The 18,391-nt window shown below is 39.3% G+C and overlaps 1 protein-coding gene across 3 annotated transcripts in view; it reads right to left on the reverse strand.

Annotated features, from left to right (window-relative positions):
• LOC124615954 (heterogeneous nuclear ribonucleoprotein L) overlaps nt 1-18,391 on the reverse strand; it is a 187,014-nt gene that overhangs the window by 9,283 nt on the left and 159,340 nt on the right. For all 3 annotated transcript variants that reach the window (XM_047144156.1, XM_047144158.1, XM_047144155.1), the window contains one exon: nt 16,534-16,629. In XM_047144156.1, the coding sequence (XP_047000112.1) occupies nt 16,534-16,629 (96 nt within the window). The remainder of the gene's footprint in view (nt 1-16,533; nt 16,630-18,391) is intronic.

Below are 18,391 nucleotides of genomic sequence, written 5' to 3' on the forward strand. Positions count from 1 at the left end.
CAGGTGTTCGGCGACTTCGTCCTGTGGTGGGGGGGGGACAGGAAGTTTCAGTTGCAGGCTGGCAGTCAGTCGCGATGGCTACGTGGTCCGTTGAGCATCGTGTTTTCACAGTGGAAGAGTTCATACGCAATAACGAGTCAATTGTTGCTGTGACGCGTGCCTTTCGCCGGCGTTTCAACATCCCACCTCGCGGTAGTGTTCCTAAGCGAGATACGATATTGAGTTGGGTGCATAATTTCCGCACTACTGGTTCATGTGCTCCAAAATGGACGCCTAGACCGCCAACAATAACAACGCCTGAGAACGTGGAGCGTGTGAGACGCGATGTCACTGCGAGCCCACGTCGATCAACGAGACGTCGTGCTCAAGCTCTTGGAATGTCACGTCGGAGCCTTCAAAGGATTCTTAACGAAGAACTGAAATTCCACCCCTATAAAATCCTGTTGGTACAGAAGATTCTCCCAACAGACCATCTTCAAAGGCTTCAGTTTAGCCAACAGATGTTGGAGTTATTGGAAGATGTAAACCTGATTATCATGATGTCTGACGAGGCTCACTTTCACATTAACGGATACGTAAACAAGCAAAATTGCCGTTACTGGGCCGACACTAACCCAAGAGATCTACACCAACGGCCTCTCCATAGTGACAAAGTGACGGTTTGGTGTGGGGTTTCTAAGGTAGGGATAATTGGTCCTTACTTTTTTGAAAATGAAAGGGAGCAGGCGGTTACTGTTAATTCGCAGCGTTATGTGAACATGATTGAAGATTTTCTTCTCCCACAACTTGAAGAGAACAATTACGACATGGGCAATATGTGGTTCCAACAAGACGGGGCAACTGCACATACCGCTAGGATATCAATGCAAGCTGTACGCGCTCTGTTCCCTGGCCGTTTGATTTCCCGTAATGGAGATGTCCATTGGCCCCCTCGCTCGCCGGACCTCACGGTATGTGACTTTTTCTTATGGGGCTATTTAAAAGCAAGGGTCTACATGAACAAACCCCGGACCATTCAGGAGTTGAAGGCAGCAATTCACACCGAAATCACATCAATTCCTGGTGATGTGCTTGAGCGGGCAATGCGGAACGTTAAGGACCGACTCCAAGAATGCGTCGCTCGAGGAGGGCATTTGATGGATGTAATTTTTAAAAACTAACATTACTATTTTTTTGTTAATAAACTTCCATTGTAACTACACGTTTTGCACTTTATTTCAATCCAATACCTTTACAATTGACAGTTTGACAAGTATTTTAAAACCACCCGATCCATCTGCGCCACCCTATATATATATATATATGTTGTTGTCGCCGTCTTCAGTCCTGAGACTGGTTTGATGCAGCTCTCCATGCTACTCTATCCTGTGCAAGCTTCTTCATCTGCCAGTGCCTACTGCAGCCTATATCCTTCTGTATGTGTTTAGTGTATTCATCTCTTGGTCTCCCTCTATGATTTTTACCCTCCACACTGCCCTCCAGTAATAAATTGGTGATCCCTTGATGCGTCCTACCAACCGATCCCTTCTTCTAGTCAAGTTATGCCACAAACTTCTCTTCTCCCCAGTCCTATTCAATATCTTCGCATTAATTCTATGATCTACCCATGTAATCTTCAGCATTCTTCTGTAGAACCACATTTCGAAAGCTTCTATTCTCTTGTCCAAACTAGTTATCATCCACGTTTCACTTCCATACATGGCTACACTCCATAGATATACTTTCAGAAACGACTTCCTGACACTTAAATCTATACTCGATGTTAACAGATTTCTCTTCTGCAGAAAGATTCCTTGCCATTGCCAGTCTACATTTTATATCCTCCCTACTTCGACCATCATCAATTATTTTGCTCCCCAAATAGCAAAACTCCTTTACTACTTTAAGTGTCATTTCCTAATCTGATTCCCTCAGCATCAACCCGAGTTAACTCGACTACATTCCATTATCCTCGTTTTGCTTTTGATGATGATCATCTTATACCCTCCTTTCATGACACTGTCCATTCCGTTCAACTGCTCTTCCAAGTCCTGCTGTCTGTGACAGAATTACAATGTCATTGGCGAACCTCGAAGTTTTTATTTCTTCTCCATGGATTTTAATACCTACTCCGAATTTTTCTTTTGCTTCCTTTACTGCTTCCTCAATATACAAATTGAATAACATCGCGGAGAGGCTACAACCCTGTCTCACTCCCTTCCCAACCACTGCTTCCCTTCCATACCCCTCGACTCTGACAACTGCCGTCTGGTTTCTCTACAAATTGCAAATAGCCCCCTGCCACCTTTAGAATTTGGAAGAGAGTATTCCAGTCAACATTGTCAAAAGCTTTCTCTAAGTCTACAAAGGCTAGAAACGTAGGTTTGCCTTTCCTTAATCTAGCTTCTAAGGTAAGTCGTAGGGTCAGTATTGCCTCACGTATTCCAATATTTCTACGGAATCCAAACTGATCTTCCCCGAGGTCAGCTTCTACCAGTTTTTCCATTCGTCTGTAAAGAATTCGCATTAGTATTTTGCAGCTGTGACTTATTAATCTGATTATTCGGTAATTTTCACGTCTGTCAACACCTGCTTTCTTTGGGATTGGAATTATTATATTCTTCTTGAAGTCTGAGGGTATTTCGCCTGTCTCGTACATCTTGCTCACCAGATGGTAGAGTTTTGTCAGGACTGGCTCTCCCAAGGCTATCAGTAGTTCTAATGGAATGTTGTCTACTCCTGGGGCCTTGTTTCAACTCATGTCTTTCAGTGCTCTGTCAAACTCTTCACGCAGTATCATGTCTCCCATTTCATCTTCATCTACATCCTCTTCCATTTCCATAATATTGTCCTCAAGCACATCGCCCTTGTATAGACCCTCCATATACTCCTTCCAGCTTTCTGCTTTACCTTCTTTGCTTAGAACTGGGTTGCCATCTGAGCTCTTGATATTCATACAAGTGGTTCTCTTCTCTCCAAAGGCCTCTTTAATTTTCCTGTAGGCAGTATCTATCTTACCCCTAGTGAGACAAGCCTCTACTTCCTTACATTTGTCGTCTAGCCATCCCTGCTTAGTCATTTTGCACTTCCTGTCGATCTCATTTTTGAGACGTTTGTATTCCTTTTTGCCTGCTTCATTTACTGAGTTTATATTTTCCTCTTTCATCAATTAAATTCAATATTTCTTCTGTTACCCAAGGATTTCTACTAGCCCTTGTCTTTTTACCTACTAGATTCTCTGCTGCCTTCACTATTTCATTCCTCAAACCTACCCATTCTTCTTCTACTGTATTTCTTTCCCCCATTCCTGTCCATTGTTCCCTTATGCTGTCCCTGAAACTCTCTACAACCTCTGGTTCTTTCAGTTTATCCAGGTTCCATCTCCTGAAATTCCCACCTATTTGCAGTTTCTTCAGTATCAATCTACAGTTCATAACCAATAGATTGTGGTCAGAGTCCACATCTGCCCCTGGAAATGTCTTACAATTTAAAACCTGGTTCCTAAATCTCTGTCTTACCATTATATTATCTATCTGAAACCTGTCAGTATCTGCAGGCTTCTTCCATGTATATAGCCTTCTTTTATGATTCTTGAACCACGTGTTAGTTATGATCAAGTTGTGCTCTGTGCAAAATTCTACCAGCCAGCTTCCTCTTTCATTTCTTACCCCCAATCCATATTCACCTACTATGTTTCCTTCTCTCCCTTTTCCTACTACCGAATTCCAGTCACCCATGACTACTAAATTTTCGTTTCCCTTCACTACTTGAATAATTTCTTTGTATCTCATCATACATTTCTCCAAGCTCTTCGTCATCTGCAGAGCTAGTTAGCATATAAACTTGTACTACTGTAGTAGGCGTGGGCTTCGTGTATATCTTGGCCACAATAATGCGTTCACTAATATGTATATGTATCTCGTTATTACTGTCAGTCTCATTTTTAATATTTTTCATAAATCTAGTTTATATTAAAGACTGTCGGACAACTAGTAATGAAACAATTGACAGGTAAGAGCTGTTTCATTGGAACTTGTAGTAGTAGAAACAAGCACACAGTACGACCAGAAGATCCAACCGCTGAATTATTAAAAAAGTGCTAATTGGGAACTTTTTGATCGGAATGTTTGCATTTGCAAAAACTTAAAATGTATTTTTCTTCCAAAATGGCCTTTGCTTTCTTTGTTGGGCTGTATTTTAACTTCGAAAGTGATTGTTCTGTTGAAAAGCAGCAGTGCTTTCCCGATCATGAACTGAATGCTTCTCTGATTTAAGATGTATGTAGACATCACTGGTCTTTTCCTGACTAATTTCATGATCACAAAATCTGCAGAATGTTAATTTTGACCTTTTGTAGGCATTCATAGCTGCGAGACCCATGCCCGATACTGCTACAGCCTCTTAGCGTAATAAGTAGAACTGAATTTAACTATTTGAACATTAGTGAAAAAAGAGTTCAGCGCAGTCAAAAATCGTTACTGATTTTGTCATTGACCAGCTGAAATGCAGGGTGCAGACACTCTGAGCTACTGCAGCAGCTTGCTGCAAGCAGAAACAAAGTAGAATTTTAACAGACAGAGGGAAGAGGAACGATGCACAGAAACAAGCCCTGCCTCCCTTTCGCAGGGCAGTAGCCTACACCCGTCTTCTGCAAAAGCCAAACTGACACAATGTAACAGGAATTAATGATTTCTTCTGCTGTTTTAAGGGTGGTAATCCAAATCCTTGATTGACCAGGATTAGTCACTTCACTTATTTCAAATTAAGAAAACAACACACCAAGCATTTGGTGACTGCTACCACCAAATGCTTATCGAGATTTAAAGAATACTATTAACGATGTAGTTCAGGCCTGACCTCTAGTGATATTCCATGCAACCCACAGTTCAAATCATCCTAATTTGCCACATTAAAAGGGTCTGCATTATGCCATCCTCTGAATTTTAGCCAACATACATACGGCCAAATACTATGTTCCATTATGCGGCGTTTATTGTAACTAGAGCATTCAGACACCCACAATTGGCATGGCACCAGTTCACTGAGTGTACTGAAAGCTTTCATACTCTATTTGGCTACCAGTTTCTTACACACATTATCTTTCCAAACTGGGCTTCTATGAAATAGTGTCTATTGAGTACTTTTAGAATTCTAGGCAGAACTTGCATGTTTTGTCTTCATCACAAAATAGAAATTTTTCTCGTCCGTAAGTGGTCACTAGATGCATAGGTGATATATTCACTACAGTAGTGCTAGATGTGGGTGCTGCCATGAATGTTCTATCCATAAATTTGTGAACCAGATCTCCAAGCAGTAAGTGGGAGGTCCAAGTGTACTACTAACACTAGGAAATGTAGCAATATCGTGTGTTTACCTAGTAGTGGATTTTTTTTTTTTTAACTTACAGTATATTTGGAATGGAGTTTGTGCGTGAAAGGGATGCAATGATCAACCTTTCAGCTGGGGTGTGCTACTTGGATATTTATGATATAAAGACAGAACTGCAAGAGACTACCTAAACCCACAGTAAAATACTGCCAGTGGATATAGATTCAGGTAAGTAGTGGAATGCATTACACCTACACAGCTACTTTAATTTCTTTCTGTGACCGATATTAAGAAATAGGTAAGATGAAAAGCAACAGCCTACATAGTTAACTGATACACAATGTAATGATTTGAAGCACAGACCATAAATAACAGACTGCAATGATGATGTTATATTGAAACCAACACCTAAGTCATATGATTCGGGGCAGGAAGCCGAGTTTGTTATCATATGCTATGGAAAGTGAAGCTGATATTACACTTTCTCTAATTTATAGTTGAAATCAAAGCATTGATTTTAACAATAAAACAACTCTTCTTATTGCTATTGTGCAACACCTACTACAATTTAAGTAAGTTCTGTGATGTATCTAATACTAATGCAATAGTTATCAGTTTTATACAGGGTGGTCCATTGATAGCGACTGGGCCAAATATCTCACGAAATAAGCATCAAACAAAAAAACTACAAAGAACGAAACTCGTCTAGCTTGAAGGGAGAACCAGGTGGCGCTACGGTTGGCCCGCTAGATGGCGCTGCCATAGGTCAAACGGATATCAACTGCGTTTTTTAAAAATAGGAACCACCATTTATTATAACATATTCGTGTAGTGCGTAAAGAAATATGAATGTTTTAGTTGGACTACTTTTTTCACTTTGTGATTGATGTTGCTGTAATAGTCAGAAACGTATAACTACGTGGTATCACGTAACATTCCGCCCGTGCGGACGGTATTTGCTACGTGATACATTACCCGTGTTAAAATGGACCGTTTACCAATTGCAGGAAAGGTCGATATTGTGTTGGTGTATGGCTATTGTGATCAAAATGCCCAACGGGCGTGTGCTACGTATGTTGCTCGGTATCCTGGACGACATCATCCAAGAGTCCAGACCGTTCGCCGGATAGTTACTTTATTTAAGGAAACTGGAAGTGTTCAGCCACATGTGAAACGTCAACCACAACTTGCAACAAATGATGATGCACAAGTACGCGTTTTAGCTGCTGTCGCAGCTTATCCGCACATCAGTAGCAGACAAATTGTGCGAGAATCGCGAATATCAAAAACGTCGGTGTTGAGAATGCTATATCAACATCGACTGCACCCGTACCGTATGTTTATGCACAAGGAATTGCAAAGCGACGACTTTTAACATCGTGCACACTTCTGCCACTGGGCACAAGAGAAATTACAGAACGGTGAAATTTTTTGCACGCATTCTATTTAGTGATGAAGCGTCATTCACCAACAGTGGTAACGAAAACTGGCACAATATGCACTATTGGGCAACAAAAAATACATGACTGATGTGACTTGTGGAACATCAGCAACCTTGGTGGGTTAATGTATGGTGCGGCATTATGGGAGGAAGGATAATTGGCCCCATTTTATCAATGGCAATCTAAATGGTGCAATGTATGCCGATTTCCTACGTAATGTTCTACCGATGTTACTACAAGATGTTTCACTGGATAACAGAATGGCGAGGTACTTCCAACATGATGGATGTCTGGCACATAGCTCGCATGTGGTTTAAGTGATACTGAATAGCATATTTCATGACAGGTGGATTGGTCGTCGAAGCACCATACCGGATCCGACTTCCCCGGATTTCTTTCTGTGGGGAAAGTTGAAGATATTTGCTATCATGATCCACCGACAACGGCTGACAACACGCGTCAGCGCATTCTCAATGCATGTGTGAACATTACGGAAGACAAACTACTTGCTGTTGAGAGGAATGTCGTTACATGTATTGCCAAATACACCGAGACTGATGGACATAATTTTGAGTATTTATTGCATTAATGTGGTATTTACAGTTAATCACGCTGCAAAAGCATGCGTTCTCAGAAATGATAAGTTCACAGAAGTACATGTATCACATTGGAACAACCGAAATAAAATGTGAAATCATACCTACATTCTGTATTTTAATTTGAAAACCTACCTGTAACCAACTGTTCACCTAAAATTGTGAGCCATATGTTTGTGATTAGTGACTATTACAACGCCATCTACCACAAAGCGAAAAAAGTGGTCCAACTAAAACATTCATATTTCTTTACGTACTACATGAATTTATAATAAAAGAATGGGGTTCCTATTTTTAAAAACGCAGTTGGTATCTGTTTGACCTATGGCAGCGCCACCTAGCGGGCCAACCATAACACCATCTGGTTTCTCCCTTCAAACTTGACAAGCTTAGGTTCTTTGTAGTTTTTTCATTTGACGCTTATTTCATGAGAGATTTGGTCCGGTCACGATCAATGGACCAGCCTGTATATGGCAAGGTGAAACATACTGATAGTTCTGTTTACAAGCAACAGAATTACAATTCTTCAGTGAATATCTTGTACATCTACATTTATACTCTGCAAGCCACCGAACAGTGTGTGGCGAAGGGCACTTTACGTGCCCCTGTCATTACCTCCCTTTCCTGTTCCAGCCGCATATGGTTCGCGGGAAGAACGACTCCCAGAAAGCCTCCGTGCGCACTCTAATCTCTCTAATGAGAGTTGGAGAGTAAGCTACACCGCAAAGCAGAGCGCCTCTCTTGCAGAGTCTGCCACTTGAGTTTGCTAAACATCTTCGTAACGCTATCACGCTTACCAAGTAACCCTGTGACAAAACGCGCCACTCTTCTTTGGATCTTCTCTATTTCCTCTATCAACCCGACCTGGTACGGATCCCACACTAATGAGCAACACTCAAGAAGTATAGGTCGAACGAGTGTTTTGTAGGCCACCTCCTTTGTTGATGCACTGCATTTTCTAAGGACTCTCCCAATGAATCTCAACCTGGCACCCACCTTACCAACAATTTTATACTATCATTCCACTTCAAATCATTCCGTACGCACACTCTCAGATATTTTACAGAAGTAACTGCTACCAGTGTGTTCCGCTATCATATAATCATACAATAAAGGATCCTTCTTTCGATGTGTTCGCAATACATTGCATTTGTCTACGTTAAGGGTCAGCTGCCACTCCCTGCACCAAGTGCCTATCCACTGCAGATCTTTCCGCAAATTTTCTAATGCTGCAGCTTCTCTGTATACTACAGCATCACCCGCGAAAAGCTGCATGGAACTTCCGACACTATCTAGTACGTCATTTATATATATTCTGAAATATATATTGCACCATATTGTTGCACCATGAGTCTTTAGTTCACTTGTGAGAAGACAAAATATAAGTTTGGCAGACAGCATTAGTTTTCTGACGATTCAACAGTCCATGTGAAATTTTTTTGTTATGCTTTTATAAGAAACAAAATAAGTTTTGTTCTATAATGTCTAGCTTCTACAGAAAATAAGCATTTATATTTTGTGACTTTGGCTACATATAGTGATGCTAGCAAGTAAGGCAAGCAGAATTTTGCCCATGTACATTAAAGAATCTTCTGGGGAAACGATGGTTTACCACACAAAAACTGGTTTTATAGGTAGAATAGCCTATATATCTTTAGCTTTGTATGACGCTATCACATGCATATCTGCACCAGTAACGACTTTTATATCTACTGACAAAATCAGTTAAGATGAGAAGACAAGCTGGAAGTGTTTTTCAGTGCTGTGAGAGAAGTGGGTAGGGGGAACGGAGGGGCACAGATTATGTCTGGCGGTTAGAAGCTGCTTTAAAGAATTTTTTTTTGTACACATTCAGATTGTTGCATCTACTAGTGCTCCTGCCTCTGCCACTGTAATAAATCACAACTGTGATTATCATCATCTCATCCGGTTTCTTTCCCTTTGTATTTGGCCAGGAAAAAACTAGTCACTTGGCAGATTGTACTATGTTCTGATGTTTCTAGTGCTGGGATCCAACACAAAAACAGTGCAAAAAGGGCTAGAAAGTATTTGAAAAATCATGTTTTTTTATTGTAAAAATCCTTTGAATAAACAATATTGATAAATAAAGTGCTTGTATTATTACCATCAGTTCCTTCATTTTCTGTTGTGTTCATCACTGATCTATGGAAACAGAAGTAACAACCTACATGTATGCTCATAGTAGTCTTGTTTTGTTGCCTACAGATCTCGCTAACTGACAAAAATCTCAGTCGTAAAACAGTACTATTTCACTGTCCCTGCAGTGATATTTCTGGGAGCTGAATGTTAGGATGGATGTTGGTGTAAGTGTTAAACTCTATGAAAGGCTATAGATATTAAGATAATGTTTATCTTTAACTACAGAAATTCTCCCTCTACTCAACGTTTTCTCAAATATTATATATTGTTTTTCTGTCTGTATTTGATGAAAGAAAAGTCAGAATACAAACTATTACTTTGCGTAAAAACCAGACTTGTGGATACGAATTGATTTACTTTTCTTACAAAAATCATAAAAAACATCTTGCAATAATGGTTGAGAAATCATCAGGTAACTAATGCTGCCTTCTTAACTAGGTTTCACCTCGCCACATGTAAAAATGGTATCTTTCACATTAATATTAATAATTTCTCTATATTACATTAACTGTACTACTACATGTGAAATAACAATACAACAAATCGCTCGATTGTTAAAAGCAACGTTCACTTTCAGGTATGAATGACAAATACTGTAATGTCTGCTTATTAAGGGTACCACACAAGAATGTGTTACTTTATTTAACACTATGGTGGGTGAACCTGCAGCAGTTAGTGGCAAGATTTTTATCATCGACAACGCAAAGCACAAATGTAATATATCAAGACGCTAAGAAATATACAGCAAATCTGGATCATCATGCCACCAGAGGAGGAGAATACACTGTATATCAGATGTGCTCACATCCTATGTGATGATGGTCACTTGCACTTTTCTACAGGCATCTAAATATTGCTAGGGTAAGTGCATCCATTATTTTCAAATCGAACAATCCTGATAATGAAGATAGAGATTAATTATTCTGAAACACCTTGCTCTTTGCCTGATGGAAGAACATTTGAATCACCAAGTGTTATTTCAAATGTTTCACAAGAATATTCATGCATTTTTAACACATATTGGCACGAAGCATAGCAGACCTAAAAACCAGCAAAACCCGGAATTCGTTATTTGTGGCAATGGCAAGCATAAAAACATATGAAGTGCAAGAGAAACATGTGCACGGAACAATGTCAAGACACAAAATGTATTAAATGTGAAAGTGGGTTACATGTGGAAGCTGACTAAAATTAAATTTTCACATAAAGTGCTCTATAAAACACCAAGTTGATTCACAGTTTAACAGTGAAACAAATTCTTTATCAGTTTTTGCTGCTACACAATATACAGCACTGGCATTCAAAGCAAACTTATTTGTTCAGATGCAGACTCTTTATAGCAATATACCACCATTCTCATCTTAGCCTTTACTAGATGTAATTACCCTACCAGCCTAATTCAAAAGCAGATTTCCCAGGCTGCCAGATCCAATCCTGGTACTGACGATCCCTTAAAAAAAAACTTTTGAGCACACCACTTGTTACTCAGTTTTGTCCTGGTCTTGACTATTACTCAGCTACTTCGAACAGGGCCACGACTTCCTAAAATCATGCCCTGAAATGAGATCCATCCTGTCTGAAATCTTGCCCACCACACCTAGAATAGCTGTCAGATTTTGCCCACTATACCTAGAATACTTTCTCGTTGCTCTCCAATCTACACAATACCCTTGTTAGACCCTATGCTTCCTCTGCAGCCACCTCCCTACTCTGTCTCCTGCCCCTGTGACTGTCCTGCTGAAAGATTTTCCTATGCACTCTATATCAGCCCTGTAACTGGCAAAACACATACTATCACAGAGTCACCTGTCAAACATATCATATACCAGGTGTTCCATGCACACTGTTTGGCCTTTTATATCAGCACAACTACAACCAAGTTATCAATTAGGATGAGTGGGCATACACAATGTGTGTACCGGAAGCACACATTATCCTGTTGGATAGCAAGCTCTGCTAAATGACAGTTGTGACCTCAGTGCCTGTTTCACCACAAGCACCGGATTCTTCCACCAGACACTAGTTTCTCGGAACTCAGCAGGTGGGAACTAATAGTACAACGTGACCTTTATTTTCACCACCCACCTGGCCTTGATTTATGGAAATTATTTCTGTCTCAACATTTCTTCACAGTAACTACTCCTTTCTTCACTCCGTTTTAGTTTCTACATCTTTCATTCTTGGACCAGGCTTTTTTAGATCCCCACCCACCTCTATTACACACACAACACCAAAATACTTGGCTTTCAACTCATTAACTTGTTCATAATGTTTTAGCAGAAATCTGTGTCTTGCATATTACCCTGTCTTCCACCTTAAGCTCTCAGGTTCTCAAACATTGCGCAGTGCATACCCCAACCAGTCTTTCCTTATTGTCCCGCCCAGTAAGACTTAACTGACCTGGGGTTCTGGGTGAATTTTCCCAACTCTACCCCTTTTCCTACATCTCTCCAATCGTTTTCCTCCAGCCCTCTTCTGCCAGAAGGAGCCATTGGCTCCAAAATCGTGCATACCTAAAACCCTTTTTTGTGTGTGTGTTCTCATGTTGCCGCTTGCTGTGTACGTTTTTTATCTATCGAATTACTTTATACTGTCAAATAATTGGTTATTTTCTAATCTACAAGGTAAATTAATACAAATCACGATATTTTAATAGCCAGAGTGTATCTCTGGCACATTGTTTTTCCTCCCGAGAAAGCTGCTGTTTGTTTCCAATACTTGTGGACAAATGTTTCATGTGGCGCTGTCACCATCTGGTGGGTTGTGTTCCTACAAGCTATACCCTTTGCTTTTGTCGTGGGGGTCCACCCCTTTCTTGTTTTAAACCACTTGTCCTTGACTTCAACAACAGGATGCACACTGACAAACCAACAAAACAACAGGAATTCTGATTGGTTTCATGAGTATTTTAATTGATACATAACAAATCTGTAAACATTGCAAAACTTTAAGAACCAAGAATAATCACACAGTTGCGAACACAATCCTGTGATCAAAAATTCTGTATCAAGGAGACTTTGGATACGCAAATGAAACAGTCTCGAAGAGTACTGTATTGTTTGGTATTTTAGAAGAATTATTATTTGTTGTTTCAAGAAGTATAGAGTGTAATTCTACCAAACTATTTCACAAAAAGTAGTAGTCCACGTGTATGTGAAACAATCATTGTTTGCTGTTTTTTAAAAAATGAAAAATATTCAGTGAAAAGTAAAAAGATGCTAATATAAGGTAGATGGCATCATTTGTGGTTTTTCCTGTTTTACCAGCAAATGCGAACAAATGGTAAAATTCATCCCTAACGAACAAGAACTCTTACCATAAGCTGTATCGACAATGCAAAAGAAATATCTAAAACGGAAAAAATCTGTACAAAATAACAAGAAATGTAAATTGTCCAACTCTATTAGTCAAAAGAAAATGTAAATAAAATACACTCTATAACCCTACCTTTATAACACAAGAATGAAATCTTCTAAATTCCCATAAAACAAAGCAAAGCTTAAGCTAGGCCAAAACAATTATCCTTTCAAAGAAACCAAAGAGTTGTGTCAAAATGTATCAGCCTTGTTCATTGCACAATTAGAGTCTTCTGCCGTTAGTGGCGATTTGACGAGTGTCTTAATGTCCTCATTACATTTCTTTCAACTCAAAAGTCTATTATCAAATGAATTAATTCATGGCCATTGACGAAATTTCGAAGATAATTTCATAATTAAGGCTTTATAATCAAATTGAACCTGATCTGGAAGCCAGTCACATGAGAGACAAATATAAAGCTTGTACCTAATTATAGCACACTAATAACCTGCTGCCTTAACCATTTCTTTCGAAGATAGTTTTTATTTGTAACAGTACTGTGAAGTATTAAATTCCTTATTGCCCATAACAGAGCGGGCAAAAATAAAATTAGCTCTTCTGATAAGGTTTCTAGCATCTGTAAATATTATCTTCACTCCTGTTGACCGAGTTATACCTAGGATAGAAGTGTTGAAAAATTTGGGCATAAAACATTGCTCTCATATGGAAAGACCAACTACTTGCCTGTGACAATACAGGTGCAGGAAGCTGAAAGATTCGCTCTTCAAAGTTACCAAAGAAGCAAAAACGCCAAGAAGAAGCATGAAGATGATGAAATGTAGCAGAATGAAGACCAGCCTTCATGAATGTTCTGAGGCACAGTTTAAGGCAACTCACATCTTCAATAGCAATTTAGTGAATGTATTTTTCAGAATTTAGATACATCTATCACCTGACATTTATGAAGACTGTTTTTTACCCTACAACTTGCAAGTGTCTACACTGGTCTACTAGACCTAAACTTTACTGCAGATACAACCAATTCATAAAGAAATAAAATTTTTAACTAGGCAAAATATTTTAAAAATTAAAATGTGATGAATGAATTGATGGATGGAATAATGACTTACTATGAAGAAGTTTAGTTGCTACTCACCATATAGCAGACATGCTGAGTTGCAGCTAGGCACAACAAAAAGATCATCAAATGAACCTTTGACGGAACAGGCCTTCATCAGAACAGACAACATGTGCACACGCTCGCACTCGCAAATGCAAATCACGCACACGGCCATAGTCTCCGACTGCTGTCAATCTGGTCTTGGGAGCCAGACAGGTCATGCAAGTGTGCACACACCTGCATGTGTGTGCGTTTATCCTGATAAATGCCCGTTTGTCTGAAAGCTTTGTTTTCCAGTCTTTTTGGTGTGCCTATCTGAAACTCAGCATTATGAGCAGCAACTATCCTTTTCATAATATTGTGAAAATATGAGGTTTAATATGTTTTTCGGTTAATATTAGAATTTGACAATTCAGTCTACAAAATTTTGGGTATAATATCTTAGTTTTTTACTAACATCAATATGTCTGAAACTGTTCGAAAGACATGTAAATTGTTTAGAAAGAATTCTACATTGTGATGAACTACGAAACTGTAAAACATACAAAATAAACCCTGTGTTAAAGAAACAGCTGCTGATTTTCAGTCATGCCAAGAAAGTACCCTTTGTCCTTTAGGTAAGATTCTCAACACTGCTGTTTTCATATTAACACGCTCCATCGGAAAGACTATTATCGTAACCATTCACACTTTGATGCCATAATACACAAGGGTGGAAAAAATGTTTTAACATCAAAACCAAAACATGTTACCATGCCTAATGCAGCGTAGGCAAACTTAATGTTTGGATCAGCTTCCAGCTGTGTTTGAATGGATAAATACAGGACCTGCATACTTTTGAAGGGAATCCTATTCTTCCTGCAAAATAGTTCAGATAATGGTGATCGACGGGACAGTGATGATGCATCCTTCTTTCCAAAGCAGACCATAAAGACTCAGCAATATTGAGATCGGGTGACTGGAGGTTAGAAGACCTAACAAAACCAGTCCAGGACAATATGAGTTGTGTGAATGGGGATTCTGTTGTCTTTGACAAACGTATAACATGGGATGCACTTTATCAGCCAAAACAGTCAACCCTTGGCATTAATGTGACTGCAGGGAGTATCACAGATTCCCTTTGAACATCACGAAACAGCTAACCAAATCGCCAAAACTCCACAGTGTTTCACACTTGGGATGTAACCTTTGGTAGAAGTGGGAACACTGCGAAACTAGAATCATCAGAACAAATTAATTTCTCCCACTGCACCATAGCCCAGGTTTTACAGCTTCAGCACCACATTTTCCCATTACAGGCATTTGCACTCGAGCTCAAGTGGTTCGGGAACTATAGCTCACCCTGCAGTTCTCTGCTTATCAAGGTCCCTTCATGTTTTGATGCCGACAGGGTTTGCATGTGCGACATTCACAGGCTTGCAATAACTTTTGCAGCTGCCTTCCACTTTTTTAATCAAAGTCCTCTTTGATGAGGACCTGCAATGATCATTTGGTGGTGTTGGGCGGGGGGTGGGGGGGGGGGGGGGGGGGGGGGGGTTAATTCATCTGACAGTGACACTTAGGCACTCACTGTAGCAGTGAACACAAGTTTTGAAATTTCAGTGTCATTCAATTCTACTATCTGAGACTTCAACCTGTTGGTGACACACTCCTGCATTTCCATGTGGTGTAAGTGTTGTTTTGTAAGCCAGGTCTTTATTGTTGGAAACAAATGGTCATCACTGGGTGCGAGATCCGGACTGTACAGCAGACGAGGAAACACCTCCCACTTGGAAGCATCTAGTACTTTGCAGTGTGACTTGCCATGTGTGGTGGAGCGCTACCATACAGGAACAACATCTTTGAGCCACACTTTCCTTCACACTTATTCTGAAGGGCTCTTCTTAAAATACCTCACATAGCTAATCGAGCCACACGTTCTTGTTTTCAGGTAACATTTTTGCTATCAATCTTGCACAAAATAGCTTCCGAGAAAATTTCATGCAACAAATTTTGTGAAAAACTAAAACGACAGCTCCATCGTTGTGAATCAGCTCTTTTCTTGAACTCTTCTCATCGACTTTAGCAACCTGTTCATCAGTCACAATGCTTGGTCACTCCTTGTTCTACAACATGAATATTAGCTTGGCCACTTTTAAACCTAATGTACCACTGGCACACTGCACCTTACTGACTACTTTTTTTGGAACTCTTCACACAGTCCCCAATAAATATCGATACGTTTATGTCTTCTGTCCACAAAAAACCTCATCACCAAATACATTCCACAACTTGTGGGCGTATCAATTGCAGCACACATTTAAAATTCCTGTGAAATAACAGGAAGCAAAACTAACCTCACGCTGACATGCCCAGATGCCAACTAAATGGGCAGATGATCAGACAACAATATAGCCCAGCCCACTGTTGCTGCATACAAAAACTACTTGCTGGATAGCCCTCTTACAACAATGCAGTCTGCAGGCTTGGCTAGCAGCTGTATATACGCCCTAGCATGAATTTCTGTGGCGTTTTCATATTTTTGTCCATCACTATATTTTATGAAAATCAGAATCTGAAATATTATTGTTACTACAAATATCTCTATAGTTAATGCAAAAATATCTCTCACCTGGATTTTGAATTGGCACATGGTTGCACATCATGAGAGCTTCAACAGCCTGTCCAATATCTTCAAATTCAATTAAACCAGAAGAGCTTCTATCAGCTGAAATGAAGAGAAGTTAGTGTAATGTCGCAACAAGATCTGCGGTAGCATAATAAATTAAGTGCTGGTCACAGTAGTCTCAATTAAATTAGAAACACAATTCTTTGGAGCACATGCTGTCAGAAACATACTATTCTTTTAACGTGATTAGATTATGGAGTTTATGTCTTTGTCACTTCATTAAAAATTGATTGCATTTCAGCTTTGCATATCAAACCTAAAAAAGTTAGAAAATAAAAACCAGGATGTATCAATTGATTCAAAAAACAGGGAAATGGACATTAATCATGCAAATGAAACTAACAACGTACCAAAAAATTACAGAAGCAACGCTTAGGTGCATAATCAGTATCTTAAAACCATCTCGAACTGAACTAAGTGACAAGTACTATGTATAATTTATTAATTTAGCCCTTTTACACTGTACTGAAAAACAAAACAACCTTTTTCTATAATCAGGATTTTCAGTTCAACAAAATACTAGAACAAAACTATTTTTTCAATGTCACTGAAACTTGTGATAAACTCCAGTACAGAGTCAACCAGCGATCTGATAAGGCAGAACAGCTGCACTGATTACACCGTGAAAACCATAGCTTTCTTGCCGTGATTTCCGTACTTTCATTGTCTCATCTCTGTAATGCAGTAGGTGATAATGTCTAACTATCCATATTTTGCCAAAGCAATTGAATATATACAGGAAAATGCAGTGTCGGAAAGAAATGCTGTGCAGGAATATAGAATTCCATTAACTACCTTGAGAGACCATACAATGGGGAGACATGCAGAAAGAAAAAAATCTGCTACAGTTTCAGTGTGGGAATATCCATTTTCAAAATTCAGCATTTGCGTATTAGCAAAAAATTAGCTTGACAAAAACGAATGGAATACTGAATTGTAGATGAGAGTGAATGTAATGTTTCCATTTGCCCAAATGCCCTGCTTCAACAACAATCACAAGAAATGTTCATGCTAAGAGGGCAAAGGCACAATAATGTAGATTTTGAATATTTAGTGACTACTGATTCTATGATTTCTGTTTTATGAAGGAATTTTTATTTCCTCAGTTTGAAATTATTCAAAATAATTATTTTTATTATTTGCATTGCAGTTGCATAGTTATTAACTACGTCAACTATTTTGAAGGCCCAGAAAAAAGGAGTGCATCAGCCTTTCTAATAGTCTGAATTACAATGAAGCCAATTTCGGTGATGAACCTAATGAGAAAACTGTATTTTCAAATGAAGAACCAAGTATCCAGAGAGATTAACAGACTCTTTAGAAATCAGCAACCAGTGTGTTGTTTGCTTCTACGGCCAATGGCAAACTCCTGCCTGCTTATGGCTTTTATAAATCTGAACGTATTTGGGATATTTTGACGTAAGGAAGGCCTCTTGGAAATAGGTAACAGGTCACACTAGATGGTTTGATGAGTTTCATTGAAAGATAGGTTGCATGCTACTGTAATACCCTAGGACAGAAACCAACGAGTGAAAATAGTGCTGGGTGACAATCTGTCTTCCTATATTTCAGGAGAGGTGCTAGAAATGTGTGAGGATCACAAAATTCAATTCAACTGCCTCCCTCTGAATTTCACACATTTGCTTCTTGTTCTTCCTAGTGAGTTGATAGACAAGACCAATCCCAGTACACTTGCCAACTTAATGCCTTTATTCTGGGCCTGTAGAATTTTTCCACTCAAACCACGAAAGGTACTAAGACTAGCATCACAATCTTTTAAGGCAGTCTCCCCAGAATCTCA

The sequence above is a fragment of the Schistocerca americana genome, chromosome 5 (genome assembly GCF_021461395.2).
Source record: "Schistocerca americana isolate TAMUIC-IGC-003095 chromosome 5, iqSchAmer2.1, whole genome shotgun sequence".
Classification (NCBI taxonomy): Eukaryota; Metazoa; Arthropoda; class Insecta; order Orthoptera; family Acrididae; genus Schistocerca; species Schistocerca americana.